The sequence below is a fragment of the Tamandua tetradactyla genome, chromosome 19 (genome assembly GCF_023851605.1).
Source record: "Tamandua tetradactyla isolate mTamTet1 chromosome 19, mTamTet1.pri, whole genome shotgun sequence".
NCBI lineage: Eukaryota > Metazoa > Chordata > Mammalia > Pilosa > Myrmecophagidae > Tamandua > Tamandua tetradactyla.
In genome coordinates, this window is record NC_135345.1 from 5058693 (window position 1) to 5073101 (window position 14409).

General features: G+C 47.0%; 1 protein-coding gene across 15 annotated transcripts in view; it reads left to right on the plus strand.

Annotated features, from left to right (window-relative positions):
• Nucleotides 1-14409, plus strand: part of AFAP1 (actin filament associated protein 1) — a 198263-nt gene that overhangs the window by 166603 nt on the left and 17251 nt on the right. For 10 of the 15 annotated variants that reach the window (XM_077136329.1, XM_077136319.1, XM_077136323.1 and 7 more), the window contains 4 exons: nt 3943-4060; nt 7659-7925; nt 9925-10042; nt 14170-14334. In XM_077136329.1, the coding sequence (XP_076992444.1) occupies nt 3943-4060; nt 7659-7925; nt 9925-10042; nt 14170-14334 (668 nt within the window). The remainder of the gene's footprint in view (nt 1-3942; nt 4061-7658; nt 7926-9924; nt 10043-14169; nt 14335-14409) is intronic. The other 5 variants (XM_077136320.1, XM_077136324.1, XM_077136332.1 and 2 more) reach the window with 3 other exon arrangements.

Sequence of the window (14409 nt, forward strand, 5' to 3'; positions counted from 1 at the left end):
TCTGGTAAATTCCAGTGTCCCACAGTTATTTGCCTATTTAATATCGATGCCATTATCTGGTTTTTGAGCAGCTTGTGTTTATGGAGAGGCTGAGCTGTCTTCCTTTGTGTGTTGAATGGTGGCGTTGAAGGAACATTTATTTAATGCTTGGCAAGGACTTTTGAGGCCAAGAAAAAAGTTTTGGTCTAAGTAAAGATAACTTCACCCCATATCGGGAGTTGAGTTACATGTTACACCCAGCTAAGGAAAATAACCTTAACTAAATGAATTCATCTTGTAGAACTTTGCCAGAAAACCTCCGGTCAGGGTAGAGGTTTTCCCAAGTACAAACTATTCTTCGCACCATTCTTTTGAAAACCTGGATAGGCACAGCCAAGGGCTTCCTGTGCTGTTTATCCCCATTATTGTTTAACAACATTCTTTCTAATCACAGAATGGGGCGACTTACAGTGAATTTCCTAGTCCTGAGCACTATGCAGTAAATACTGCACATTGAAAGCAGCTTTTGAAGAAATAAAATACCCTAACATCCAGCTTTCCAAAATTGGCATAACTTGAGTGTCATAAAAGAAAAGTATTCTGGGTTGTTTAACTATATTTATTTGGAAGTTACTAGATCTCCAGACAGTCCGTGTGTAAGTTAAATTATAACCAGCAACCTGATAATACCATGAAAGAAAAACTCCAAATAAAATGGTTTCTCTTCCAGCACAACTTAGCTTTTAGTTGTGGCGAGTGGAGTATTAATCTGTGCCAAATATGAGAAGGTCACATTTTGGAGCAGACAATGTAAATCCCAGTATTGAAAAAACATTTATTAAAACTATGCATGTGATGAAGCTGCAAGAATCTTTGCTGCCTCATTAAAAACTTTATAGGAGATGTCAGTTAGCAATAAAGTTTGTTTTCATTTATTAGTTCTCTAGCCGAATGTTCTTGTGAAACCTAAGAGAGAAGAGAGTTAACAAGGAAACATTGCTCAAAATCTAGTAGCTTTGTGCTCTGGTAACTGTTCTGAGATTTAATGAATTTTCACTTTTATCTTTAACTGGCAGCTATTGAAAATGAGTCTTTCTCAGTTATGAGGGATAGCAGAAGGCATTGTGTGTGTCCAGGGGAGAAAGGGCAGGAGTATAGTTTGGAAAGAGGACAGCGAAAGAGAGAATAATGAGGTAGATCCCCAGGGAAATGGTGCATTAGAAATAATAATAATGGTAAACAGTTAGAACATAACCTGAGAGCTTATTTTTCAACGTGACATATAAATTAAATGATGCAAGGTAGAAATGTTCTAAATTTTTTCTCCTGAGTTCTTTTCAAGTCATTCTTGGTTGCAGAGCAATCAGGAAGTTTTAATAATAATAATAATAATATGATGATGATGATAAAAGGCAGCGGGTCGGCGGAGAGGTGAGTAGAAGCACTCACAGGAAAGCTGTCGTCTTGAGTCACCATCTCGTCTGAGTCCTTGGGAATCCCTTCACCCATATTATTTCCCATAATTTTCTTGTGCTTTTCACTTAACAAGTGGCATGTAGTCCCTCACCTCGTTTCCACTTTTATATTTGGCTAAAAACTCCTGTTGTGGAAAGAGCCAGCGGAGGAGAGACCCAGCATTTACTCATTTCCCCAGTTCTCTTGGTGCAGGCGGGGCGCGGGGTTCCCTCTCTAAGCTGAGGGGGCCTTGGCTGTGCTTAAGGTCCCTTCGCCCCCCTTCTTCTGTGAGCCTGGGACCTCCAGGGCTAGCGCCTGTAGGGCATCTGCTCGTTCCGGGGTGCATGCCTGCACGGGCTCCTCTCTGACCCGTTGCCCCCTGGGCCTCCCACGCGCCACCCCTGGGCTTCGGGCACCACCCGCGTGGACGAGGCTGCAGCCACCCGGCCGGGCATGAGACAGCCGTGCTCCGGGGCCTGGCCGGCCTGGGGAGCAGCGAGACTGCGGCTGCTCCGGGTCCCTCCCCACCTCCCCCACCTCCCCCCTCCCCCCTGCCCCCCCTCCCCCGGCCTGCCGGCCTGGGGTGCCCCACAGAAACCGCCTCCGCAGCTGGGCCAGCGAGGAAGCGTATAGGTCAGCGAGGCTGCTGTGACGGCCTAACCCTTGAGATTTCCACATTCCTTTCCCTCCTATGCTCTTCTTTTCCTATGTGTTTTCCTTCCTACCTCCCCTTTCATGCATTTTTAAGTGTAGATTAAGTAAATTAATTTTCATCTGGAAAAAAACACAAGAAAAGAGTGATTTTATGAAGTAAAAAGTTTGTGTGAAGTGGATCGAGCGGTACCTGCTGTGTCCCCAGCAGAGGGCGGTGTGCACACTCTTTGAAAATCCTTTTCCTGCCCAGGATGCTGAGACCAGCTGATCTGACGTTTCCAGCTCCTGGGAGCCAGCTGATCTCATGCTTAGAAACCAATCCTTAAGAACCACTTCCTCTCCCCTTGTGAGTCAAAAAGACAATGTAATGTGGCTGCAGGGCTTATTCTTTTCAGAGGCAGTTGTCACTTTCCCTGCATTTCCCTCCCTGCTTTCATTTACTCTTTTTTTTTTCATCTACTTTCTAGAGAAAGGTAAGGTCTTAGAAAGAAATAGAAAACATGGGGAGAAAAAGAAAGTTGGTGCTTTTTTAACTCCAGGCTATTTTAGCTTTCCCCAATTAGCAGAAAATGCTGTGAAGGTCATTTTTTTCCATAAACATTTACATTTCTCACTTACAGCACACATGTCTTCATGGTAAATCATTCCACATTCATTCATTCAACAGGTGTCTGTGGGGGAGAGTCCTTTTTTTTGACATGGACAGGCATTGGGAATCGAACCCGGGTCTTCAGCATGGCTGGCAAGAACTCTGCCACTGAGCCACCAGGGCCTTCCCTGTGGGGCCCTTTTTATGTCCCAGACCCTGGAGATACAGCAGTGAACAAAAATTGACCAGATAAAGAGAAATGGACAATGAACAAATAAATGGGTTTATAACGTGCGAGGTGCTGGTTTGTATTATGAGAGAGACAGTGGGGGAAAGCATAATGAATGCAGAGGTGGGAAGATAGGCAGGGAAGGCTTCTCACTAAAGTAACATTTGCACGGAGACCTAAAGAAGGGGGTGTCCTGGGAGAAGGGGTTGCCAGGTAGAAGGAGTAGCTGATGCAAGGGCCCTGTGGCCAGCCCCTTGGGTGAGTGTGAGAGCTCTGGGGGGGGAGGGGTGCTGGCGAAGCATAACAGAGCTCTGCAACCTGCAGCCAGCACTGAGGACTTCTCTTAGGGTGCCTTGAGACGTCGCTGGGAGGTTTAGGGCAGAGCGGTGGCTCGGTCCACCTTGCTTTCTAAAGGCGTCCCCTGGGGGCCTTGGCACTTCCTCAGTGACTCAGGGAGGGTCAGGGAAGAGGAGATGCTGAGCTGAGCTGAGCCACCGTGATGCCAGATGAATAGCCACCTGCTCGGTAAGCACTGCTCACGCAGATGTTCCAACAAGTTTATAGACCAGGAGCCCACAGGCTTTCTCTGTAAAGAGCCAGAAAGTGAATATTTTGGCTTTGCAGGCCATAGGGCCCTCCGTTGCCACCACTCAGCTCTGCCATTGTGGGCAAAAGTGGCCGTGGAGATGCCTCCCATAGGCAATGGGGTGGCAGTGGCCAGCCCTGGTAGAACGATGACGGGAAAGTGGCTGTTACGTGCCAGGCCTGCTCGGTGTGCCCAGTGTACGAGGTCACTGACCCCGGCCACGTCTGCAGGGTGCTGGAACCCCAAGTTTATGGGTAGGAGTCTGTCCCGACCACCCGTTTTAGCCTCCTGTTTCCTCCCAGTGCTGCGTAATCCCTTCCTACACCTGTAGCTTTTGACATCACCTTGAGCATAAAGCCAGAGCTCATTTCCTCCAGAGCTGACCGCCAGGAGGAAAGTGGAGGAAGAAGTGGTCACAGGCTGGGCTTTAATGAATCTTCTTCCTTCCAGTTTCATGAACCGGCGCGTCGTGTCCACCAACCCCTACCTGGGAGGCACCTCCAACGGCTACGCCCACCCCAGCGGGACGGCCCTTCATTACGACGACGTCCCCTGCATCAACGGATCGGTGAGTGGCCGCTTGGGCTTGAAGGCGAGGCTGTCCGAGCAGGCCTGTCGTTCGTGCCCTGGCTTCAGTCCGAGTGGCCAGCATGGGCCATTCTCACCCTTGGGGCAAGACGAAAGCTGCGTCCCACCCTCATCTCCTGCTCTCAGGCACGCTGTTGGGTTCAGTCTGCTTCTGATCAGGTCATTCGACACAGTGGACATTCTGTCATTTAATCCCAGTCAGTAATTAAGCTTTTCAGCAGACTTAAAATACTGATTGAAGAATAACATACCAGAGAATGTGACTCAGATGAATCAGATTGCCATCCACCATCCGGTGTAGGTTCTCAGTGTCCCCAGCGTGACACAAATGCTGAGCCTAGTTCCCAGTGTGACACAGGCGCTGAGTGGGCCCTGTTCGGATGGCGGCGCTGCCCTGGACATAGGGCCACTTGCAGCCCCACACTTCTCCCTGGGGGTGGCTGAGCGGCCCCGGCCCGTGGCTCTTGGTCCAGGGCTGTCTGTGTGTCCAGATGGGAACACCAGAGAAATTTAGCCACAGTTCTGGGTCTGTTGGCCCAAGGCATGTTTCCACTTACTCTCAGTATTTGGGTTTAGAGTATAATTAGCAGAGCTCGTCTGTAGGCAGTTGTTTTTGTTTTTTTGACTCCATACTGTTCATTTCTTGAGCATCTTCTCTGGGCCATGCCTGGTGCCCAAGTTCTGGGCATTCAGGGCAAGCAGAGAAATGAGAGAGGCATGTGAGATGCCATCACACCATTCCTTCCTGCACGGATGAATTTAAAATTGGCAGCTATGTTAAGACATTTTTCAAAGGTAGGTATCAGGTAGGTCTACTGATAATTTTCGACCTGTGGAGGAATTTTAGACTTTTTTTTTACTCTTTTGCTTACCTAGCCTTTTCTCTAATATTTTGATGCATGTCATCTATTAGCAATCTGTTATTACATCATCATAAAATACCCTTCCGTCCAAGGCAGGCTGGACCCTGTATCAGGAGACAGCTGCCTCCTGGAGGAAAGCAGGGCAAGTAAGATTCCCAGAGCAAACTGAGAAGTTAGGTCAGTGTGCCCAGCTCACAGGTGTCAGCCAGCTAACCAGAGCCATGACCTAGTGTGTCCCCAGAACCTTACCCCAAGCTCTCCTCCCAGCAGGCACTGCCCTGGGGCTGCTGCGGCGGCCAGCAGCCTGTCCACAGCACCTGCCTGGGCTTCCCATCACACCGTCCACCCTCCCTCCCTCCCCAGCCCCTCCCCGCCCACCCTGTCTCTCCCCTCTCTGGTCTTGCTCCACCCCTTCCTTCCCCCCCCCCCCCCATTGCCTGTTGTCTCGAGCATCCAGGCTGGGTATTAGGGCTTGGAGAAGGAATAGGTAAGACAGAGTCTCTGTTCTGATGCCTGCCTGCACTCCACTGCAGCTGCTGCACCTGTGGCCAGGCTGCCCACCCACTCAGCTCCGCGGCCGCTGCCTCTCCGGACAGAGCAGTCTACTCTCTGCTCTTAGACTTACCCTCTCCTAGGAGCGACCTGTTCCCTGAGCCTTCAGTGCTTTTTGTTGTTTATTTTGAAGGCTACACAAAGCCCATCTCTAAGCCTTCCTGCCCGAAGGTCCTCCCCCAGTTGTTTTTCTCAAAACTGTTTCCCCAGTTGCACGGCACCCCTTACCACAAAGATAAGGGTGCGCTGAAGGGCTAGAGAGCCACAGACCTGCACGAGTACTGATCTTTTTCCATCTGCCTCATGTTCAGGTTCTCCATAGGAATTAGCATCCTTTAGACATTCACAGCTTCATCTGTTTTAGAAGTAAAAGAGGCATTGACTTCGGGATTAAGTCTGTGTATGTATTTCCGGGCTGACGACGTAAACTTTTAAGATGCACAATGGCACGTGCCTGGTATTTGCAGCTCTTTGGCTTACTAAGGGCTTCTCCTGCCATGGTCTGCTTTTAAAATGTCTTTCTGCATGCTGGGCTCATAGCCAAGCACTCTCTTTGGAGGGCTTTGTGTCTAGGGCTCATGAAGTGCCCACTTTACAGTGACACGGTGGCCCTGTGCCTGAGATTCTAGCAAAATGTTTGTGCTTTGGTGATTCTTGCCCATTCACTGTCCCATTGGATGCCTAAACCGAGGTGAAAGTGAGTCTCAGAAGGGTCTTCTGACATACACATGTGTTCATCCACAGGCGCACTTGAAATCTAGAAACTTCTACGGGGGTTCTGTAGGTGTTTATCCAAGACTGTCATGTGACCTAATCCTTTGGTATTTTAGGAAAATGATGGCCTAGTCTAGACCATTTTAACAGCTCTGGGCAAATGTATGCTAGACTGTCACTGGGAAACTTTCACAGCCAAGTTTATCTGCATGCACCCTTATTTTTAGGTTGTAGATGGGTCCCCTGCATCACCAAAATAGACACATCAAAGTGATTGCAAAGGAATAAAAACATGCCTGCGATGGAGTTTTAGATCTTTTCTATTTTTATAACAAAAGGCTATAATTACAGTCTGGTAGAAAAGAACTCTGCAAGAAGGCTATAAAAATAGGGCAAAACGAGCAAAATACATGGATTAATATTTCCCCTTTTTAAAATGCAAAGTAATTTATAAAGACCTTTAAAACTTCAAGGCCCTGACTGTGGTCCTTAGTGTCTGGTTTTAATTTAGACTTCAATGTCCATGTTTTACAATCTCTCTGTCCCACGAAATAGCTTGTCGCTGTTTTAGTTCTCTGTACAATACCCTAAACTAATACCATTTTATAAGTGGGACTTGGAAACACCCTGTTTTCTATGATGATTTGATTTCTTTTTTTAATAGCCTGTGATTTGGTGATGATGCTTTCATCAGGTGGGGCAGAGGATGGCCTGCAGGAGAGCGTGTGGGCAGCCCCTTCAGGCCCAGGGGTCTTGAGTCATGCAGGGCTGGACCCAGGGAGGCTGCAGCTCATCCAGTGTGACCCCTCGCTCGCCACACAGGAGCTGAGGCCTGGAGGCAGCCCCGTGTCCGTGCAGAGCCGGACGTCTGGAGCCAGTGCTGTCTCTTCCTGGCTGCGTCCTTCCCGGCCTCAGTGTCCTCAGCGCCCCCTGACTGCCGTTAGGACTAAACGAGTCTGTGTTTCCAGAGCACGTAAGATGATGTCCAAAGCACAGAGAGTCCTGCACAGTAAGACATGGGGTTCTGTCCGGGAAGCCACCGTGGGAGAGGCAGGGCCCCAGCCCCAGGCCCTGCTCTCCTGCTGTCTCCTCGCCTTGCCTCCGCTCTCTGGATTCAGGAAGAGTCTCAGATCTGGTGCTCCACAGAGGGACATATCAAATCAGCACTTTTATTCTGCTGTTAAAAAAAGCAAAAAACTTCATAAACCAATAATACTGGGAATGATTTAAGGGAAAAAGGAAGTTCTCCTTAAGACCCCAAAACTAGAAAAGTCTTTTTAATCAGCCTACCTATTTATGTGTTTTAATTGGTAACAGCTGGTGGGGGTGTGCCTAAGTGTTTCTGTTTTGAGGGTGGGGGGTGCTAACATGTCTCTGTGCTCATGTCCGCTGTGTCTTCTGTGGCCGAGTCCCTACCAGCAAAGCTGTGTGTGTGTGTGTGTGTTGCAGTGGGAACCCGAAGACGGCTTTCCTGCCCCCTGCGGCAGAAACGCGGGCGAAGAGGTGCTTTACGATAACGCGGGCCTGTACGATAACTTGCCGTCCCCGAAAATCTTTGCCCGCTACCCACCTGCTGACAGAAAGACTTCTAGATCGTCTGCTGACAAACTGTCCTCTAACCGCTACCAATGCCCTGCCTCCTCCAGTCTGCCTTCTCCTCCGTCTCTCACTAACACCTCTGCTCTGGGGCGGGTGCCTCTCGGGTCCAGCCCCCAGGTACAGCTCCTCCTTCTGTCCCATTCCATATAACACAAGGACCTTTAGTCCGTGTCCTCCTGTGCCGTTTGCAACGACAGCATATGCACCAAATTGTGATTGAGCAGACTCAGCGAGAGAAAGCATATATATGTATTTTTCTCAGCTAGAATGTCATTTGTAAATGCAGTCAACATTTGGTTTCCAAGAAGCTGATGAAATATTCCTAACTCTTGTCAAGTGTATGCAAGCATTGTGTTTCTTTTCCTTCATTTGGCTCTTTCCATTCTTGGAAAACTCCCCAGTGAATTTCATGAATTTTGTTAGCTAAAAGCAAAGATTTTTTAAAAAAGGCAGGGGTAGTGAAACTTCTTAGAGTATTCTTGAGCTGCAAGTTTCATAAATATGTTCCCATTATAAATGAGGGAGGAATGGTTGACTCCATTGCTAGCAGTCTGTAGTTGCCTTGTGTAAGAATAGTCAACGAATAAAAAAGAAGATGTACGCATTCTTAAGTTTTTTCTTTTCCCTCCATTTTTTCTTGATAATCTTAAGAGAATGGTGAATACCAGGGAAGATTCTAGAATGTACATGCTGTACATTGGTTTCATCAATAAAATGATGTGGGAAGATCTTTTGTTTTTCTTTCTACTTTGTAACCGTGGATGCTTCATTCTCATCCCTGGAGACTGTGACTCAGTGAATCTGAGGAGGTCCCCACTGGTGCTGTTAGGCCATTAGACTCTAGTTTTGTTTTTTTTTTTTGACTCTAGTTTTTTTAACGAATGCTTCCATCAAAAATCTCAGGTTATATGTCCTCTTACTCAGTAAGTGTGGGCCTAGCTAGGTATGTGTCTATCTTTTCATTAGCATTGGGATCAGCCTAGTTAAAAACCATAGGCCAACATATGCCATTTTGTACAATTGGATTTCCCAAATTAGTTTGGAATTGATTGATACATGGTTCGTGTGAGTTTGTTTTTGTTCATTTTTGTTTAGAACAGGAAACGCATTTGCAAGTTGAGCTATATAGCACCTTTGGTTTTCCTGCATTTGTTTGGTCATTATTGTAATAAAGGAAATGAAGAGTCCAGACCCTCAGTGGCCATCTACAGCAGGCCATGTGCTGCGTGTGTGCGCACAGTGGGACACTTAACGCTTTTAGGGTCACTCTGGGTAGAGAGTCCTATCTTTGTATTTTTTAATGAGAAGGCGTAGATACAGGGAGATGTCATGAGACTTGCCCAGCATTTTCTAAGTGATGGGAAGCTAGATCTGCCTGCCTCCTGAAAACCCAGGCTACAGCCGAAGGACGTGTGGGATAATGGAAGAGGCATGGGCTGGCATATCTAGAGCTTACTTTTGCCATCAAGCTGAATTTATTACACAGTTAAGGTCCACGTGCCTTTTAAGCAAAATGCAAGATTCGTTGACTTGCAGCAATCAAAGAACTAGGGGTAGTATTGAATTTTTTTTGAAGTCTGTGGTTGGTTAAAATTTAGTTCATACCATTTCTATATTGTGCCTCTCATGCTTCCTTCCTTAGATCTGCCAGCGAATCAATAGGCAGTGACTCATCCATTAGCACGTCGCTCAGTTGAAGCCTTTAAACAGCCTGTCAGTACAGTCATGCCAGCCCCCTGAGAAATCCCACCCAAAGTAAAAGCTGTTTATCCTTAATAGAAAAGCTTTTATTAATCTCCACTGAATGCTCTTAGATCATCAACTGCCTGTACCAGTTTATTGACTAGTGTTTATAGTATCCCAGTAAGAATTAAAACATTCCAACGGAATGTCCTGGAAACCCTCACTGGCTTTGAACCTCAGTGCTAGAACCTTCTTAGCCATTCCAAGAGAATCACTGCTGTCTAATGATTGGAAACCAATTTGGTTATCTACTACCCTCATTTTTTCCCATCTATATAAGTTTCTACTTAAGGAACCAAGGACTGAAACATTTTACTGCAAAACAGCAACAAGGTTTGGTTTTGTTTTTAATTTTCTTATGTATTGATTTCAGCAGTTCAAGGGCAGGAAGCCCCCACTGGCGTCTAACGGGGTTATAGGAAAAGGGAAGCCTCTGAGCGGTCCGCAAAAAAAAATGGATTCTGCGGCCAGCGTGAAACGTACACCTTCAAGTAAGTTTGTCATCTGATTTCTCACCTCCTGGCTTTAGGAGTATCCTTCAGAGTTGGGATTGTACGAGCCCTTCTCTCCTGCGCAGGCAGAGGCCAGGTTCGGCGGTCCACGGAGAGGACGCTGTATGCGTCATCATCCTTTATTTTCTGGATTGAAGGGCGGTGATGATTTAACCCATGCTTTAGGAATCTTGTCATCTCAGTTTGCTCGAGCTGCTGTGACAGCTGTCATGCCCTGGGTTGGCTTAGAGCACAGGCACTCAGCGGCTCAGGTGCAAAGCCCGGAAGCCTGGACCACGGCGCGGGTACAGACCTCCAGGCCGGAGCTGGGGAGTGCAGGGAGAGGCGGGCTCGTTCTCTCTGTCTGCTTTTCTGGTTTCTGCTGGTTTCTGCCTCCTGTTTCCTCTCTCTATAAGGCCTCTGGTCGTATGGATTAAGGCTCACCCTGCTTCAGTTTGGCTAGACCTTAGCTAATAAAAACAGCTGCAAAGTTCTGTTTACAAATGCATGCACTCCCGCAGAAACAGATTAAAATTTAGATATGTCTTTTTGGGGGGGGCGGAGCATGAGTCGATCCCCAAAAATTGCGTGCACAAGGGAAAATAAAACTGGTTTGTCTGCTGCTGAAGTGACGGGTGCGTGTAAATGGGAGGCAGCCAGAGCCGACGCTGTGGTGCAGGCATGAGTGGGCCTAGCTCTGGTCACTGTCCCTGGTGGACGTGGTACTGACCTAGGGACCTGGTCCAGCCCTGTTGCCTTCGTAAACCCAGTGTCTCCATCTGTTAAATGTGTGAACAGGCAGCTTCTGCGTTTGCTAGGACTGAGATAACTGAGGAAATACCCTTACTTAAACACACTGAAGAAATATAAGGATTTACAAGGTAATATTATTCCTGCAGAATCACACCGTTTATAACAAGCTATTATTTGTATTATCCCATTTAATTTTCATTGCATCTTTACGAGGGCAGGTATTGTCATCGACCCCATGGTACAGATGAGGAAATGATCTCAGAGAGGTGGTTTGGCCACCTGGGTCTTACAGCTGCTGAATAACAGATCCGGAGTGAGTCCTAGGTTTCCAGACTCCAAATCCATAGGGGAAGAGTGGCAGCAAGTGGCAGGATGCAAGGAAAAGGCTCAGCCTTCCCCAGAGCTTAGGATCCTTTCCCTTTATCTGCAGGTCCATCAATCAAAGGTGATGGTACATCAGGAGATATTTTTATTTTTCTGCACCGTGATTGTGTTGGATGCCTATTCATTTATCCAGCCAAGGGGCCATCCAGGCAGCATTTATTTGTTCAAGGTACTCTGCTTGTTGCTGGAGATGCAGAGATATAGGAGAGTATTTGCCATCCTGTTCCTTCAGCCTAGCCAGGAATCATGGGGCCAGATAAGCAATTGTAGGGCTGCAGTGGGGCCCTTCCCCGCGTGGGGAGCTGCAGCCAGGGGGGTGTCAGGACGGCTCCACAGAGGAAGAAGGCTCGAGTTAGAGTTGAGTGGTGAGTTTGATAGGACTGCATGCCTTTGCCATTTGGAATTTGTGTCTGAGCCTTTTGAATCTGAATCAGCGTGCCGGCAGCTCAGAGACAAGTCGAGTGAGTGCAGCTGGTGGCCTCTGCACCAGACGTGAGAGACTGTGTTAAGTGATTCTATATCCATGAAGTCTCTATCTCCAGGACACTTCACTCTCAGTCCCCCTGCGTATTTTATTTCCTAGGTGATTTATTTCTTTATTTTATGAACTTTTCTGTACAGAATTTTTATTAACTTGGATGACATCTCATGGTGACAAAAGAAAAATAATTGCATGCTGTGCTTTTGCTGAATTCAGCCCAATGCATTGTAAACTGTGCGGGGCTCACTGCGTGGGGAACCAAGAGATGTGGAAATGTCTGGGTTGGTTGGGGCGACGCCTTAGTTTAGAAATAAGTGAGCAGAATTTGGACTTTCCCTGGTTTTCAAAAGGCACCACCACCGATAGCAATATTTTATTTCAAATTGTGACTTGCTTGTTATCCCCGTGCTGCCGAGCCTTTGAACATCTTTCTGTGTTCTGTGTTTTTCGTTTTGTTTTGTTTTTTAGCGAGGGTGACGTGGGGAGCGATGACTTTAGATCTGCCTTCATAAATGTGATATTTCATTGAAGTCATGCGGTTTGCATTGCCTAATTGGTGAATCCCGCATTTTAAGAGAAGTAGAGGGTGGGCCACGGTGGCTCAGCAGGCAGGAATGCTTGCCAGCAATGCCAGAGGACCCGGTTTCGATTCCCGGTGCCTACCCATGTAAAAAAAAAAAAGAGAAGTAGAAGGGTTCACCACTGCTCCTGTGGGTGGGTGAGGCACTGGGGATAAGAGCTCCTGCGGCGTGTCCGCTGCGTCCTAGGCATCATGTCATGTGGCTGGATCTTTAGGACTGTGTAGATACACAGTTACACCCTCGAGGCTGGCCTTACCTTTCTCGACTCCATGGGGTGAAGCTGCAGCTTAGGGAGAGTGACGGCTTCCCCATGTTGCAGGTGAGGGGCAGAGCCCGGCTCCCGCCCCCGAGAGGTCTTCCCTGTGGCCCCTGGAGGAGTCAGACGTGGAGACGGGCAGTGAGTGTGTAAACGGGCAGTGCGGGGTGTGACGTGCTGGAGGCGTGCAAGTGCAAAAGGCCCTGGAGTGTCAGCAGGTGTGAGGGATTCATGGTTAGGTGTAAGCTTTGGAACCTGCAAGCCATGCTTAGCATTTTGTTAGAATCTTCATCTCCTCTATATATTTTTCCAGAGATTTTTTTTTTTTATTTCTATTATCGAAAGGCCAATGTAATAAAAAGAAATGAGCACAGTGGGTCAGAATTTTAATATCAGATTAAAGAGGAGTTTGAAATTGGCCAAATCTCTTAATTTCCCCCTAAGATATTTCCTCTTCACTCACTCATTCATTCATTTTATTTAACAAGCATTCATATAGTGCTCATTTTGTGTCTGTTTTATAAATATCAATTAGTTTAATCCTTGTAACAACTCAATGAATTGCCAGTCATCATTATCCCCATTTCGCAGATGACAAAACAGAAGCAACAGAGCAATTGACCTTGCTCAGTGTCATGCAACTACAAGTGGCAGACCAGGGACTCAGTCTGGCCATATACTACTCTGTGCTGTTTCTAATTTGTTCATTTTTTCATTCATTCATTCATTCATTCAGAAGACATTTTCACATTTACTGTCATGTGTATTGTTGTATTTGTTGTTTACCAGGTCCTCATCTCAGAACTGGGGACATAGCTGCCACCCAACAAGGTACTTGCCATGATCAGATGTGATCATTGTTTTTGCTTCCCAACTTCTAAAACAAGCATTATACAATGGCTTAACATCAGGAATTTACTGGCTCAAGGTTTCAGAGAGTAGAAGGCTGGCTTCCTTGTGGAGTCGTGTATTCTGAGCAGTGGACAATCTTTGGGGTTCCTTGGCTTTCCCATCACTTAATGGGAATGCACATGGCGGCCTGCTTTCTGGGTTCTGTTGAGTTCCCGGTCTCTGGCTGTCCCCTGCGGACTCTCTCTCTGTTCCTTCTCTATAAGGCTTCCAGGAACAGGATGAAGACCTGTCCTGATGCAGGTGGGTCACCCCTTAACTGAGGTTACCTCATCCAAAGGTCCTGTTTACAACGGCGCACCACCCACAGGAAGGGATTCAGATTAAGGGCATGATTTTCTGGGCCCATGATACCAAGCTACCACAATAACGTGATGGAAATGTTTAGAGAAATATAAAGAGCTGCACAAATTCAAGAAAATAATTTTGATATTAATAGATCCTATCTCTCCAAATTATAGAATGCTCACGTTCAGCCTTATCGAATGCAATCTTAAAAGTTGCATACGTCAGAGAGAAGTGATTAAAGGGGAAATTTCCTCATATTCTGTTTTTATTTTTAAAAAATTTGATACAAACAATATTGAAGAATTTGAACTAGTCATTTTTCAATTTTGTTCAAATGGGACTTATTCTTTTTCTTGTTGAATTAGCAAAATAACTGGCTTTAATTTTATTCTAACTTGTTGGACTAAACCAGTTTATGAATTACCCTATCATCTACTGATTTAACCTAGCTTTCCCTCACTGTTTTTTTCTTAAGATGCTGAGCAGTACAAGTACGGCAAGAACCGGGTGGAAGCCGACGCGAAGCGGCTGCAGACCAAAGAGGAGGGGCTGCTGCGGAGGAGGGAAGCGCTGCGGGGCAGGCTGGCCCAGCTGCGCAAGGAAAGGAAAGACCTCCGAGCCGCCATCGAAGTCAACGCTGGTATGAGAGCGGGTCCCACTTGGCCCGGGGCACCCTTCTGTTTCAGAGTTTTTGCTTTCCTCCTGCTCAGGCCAA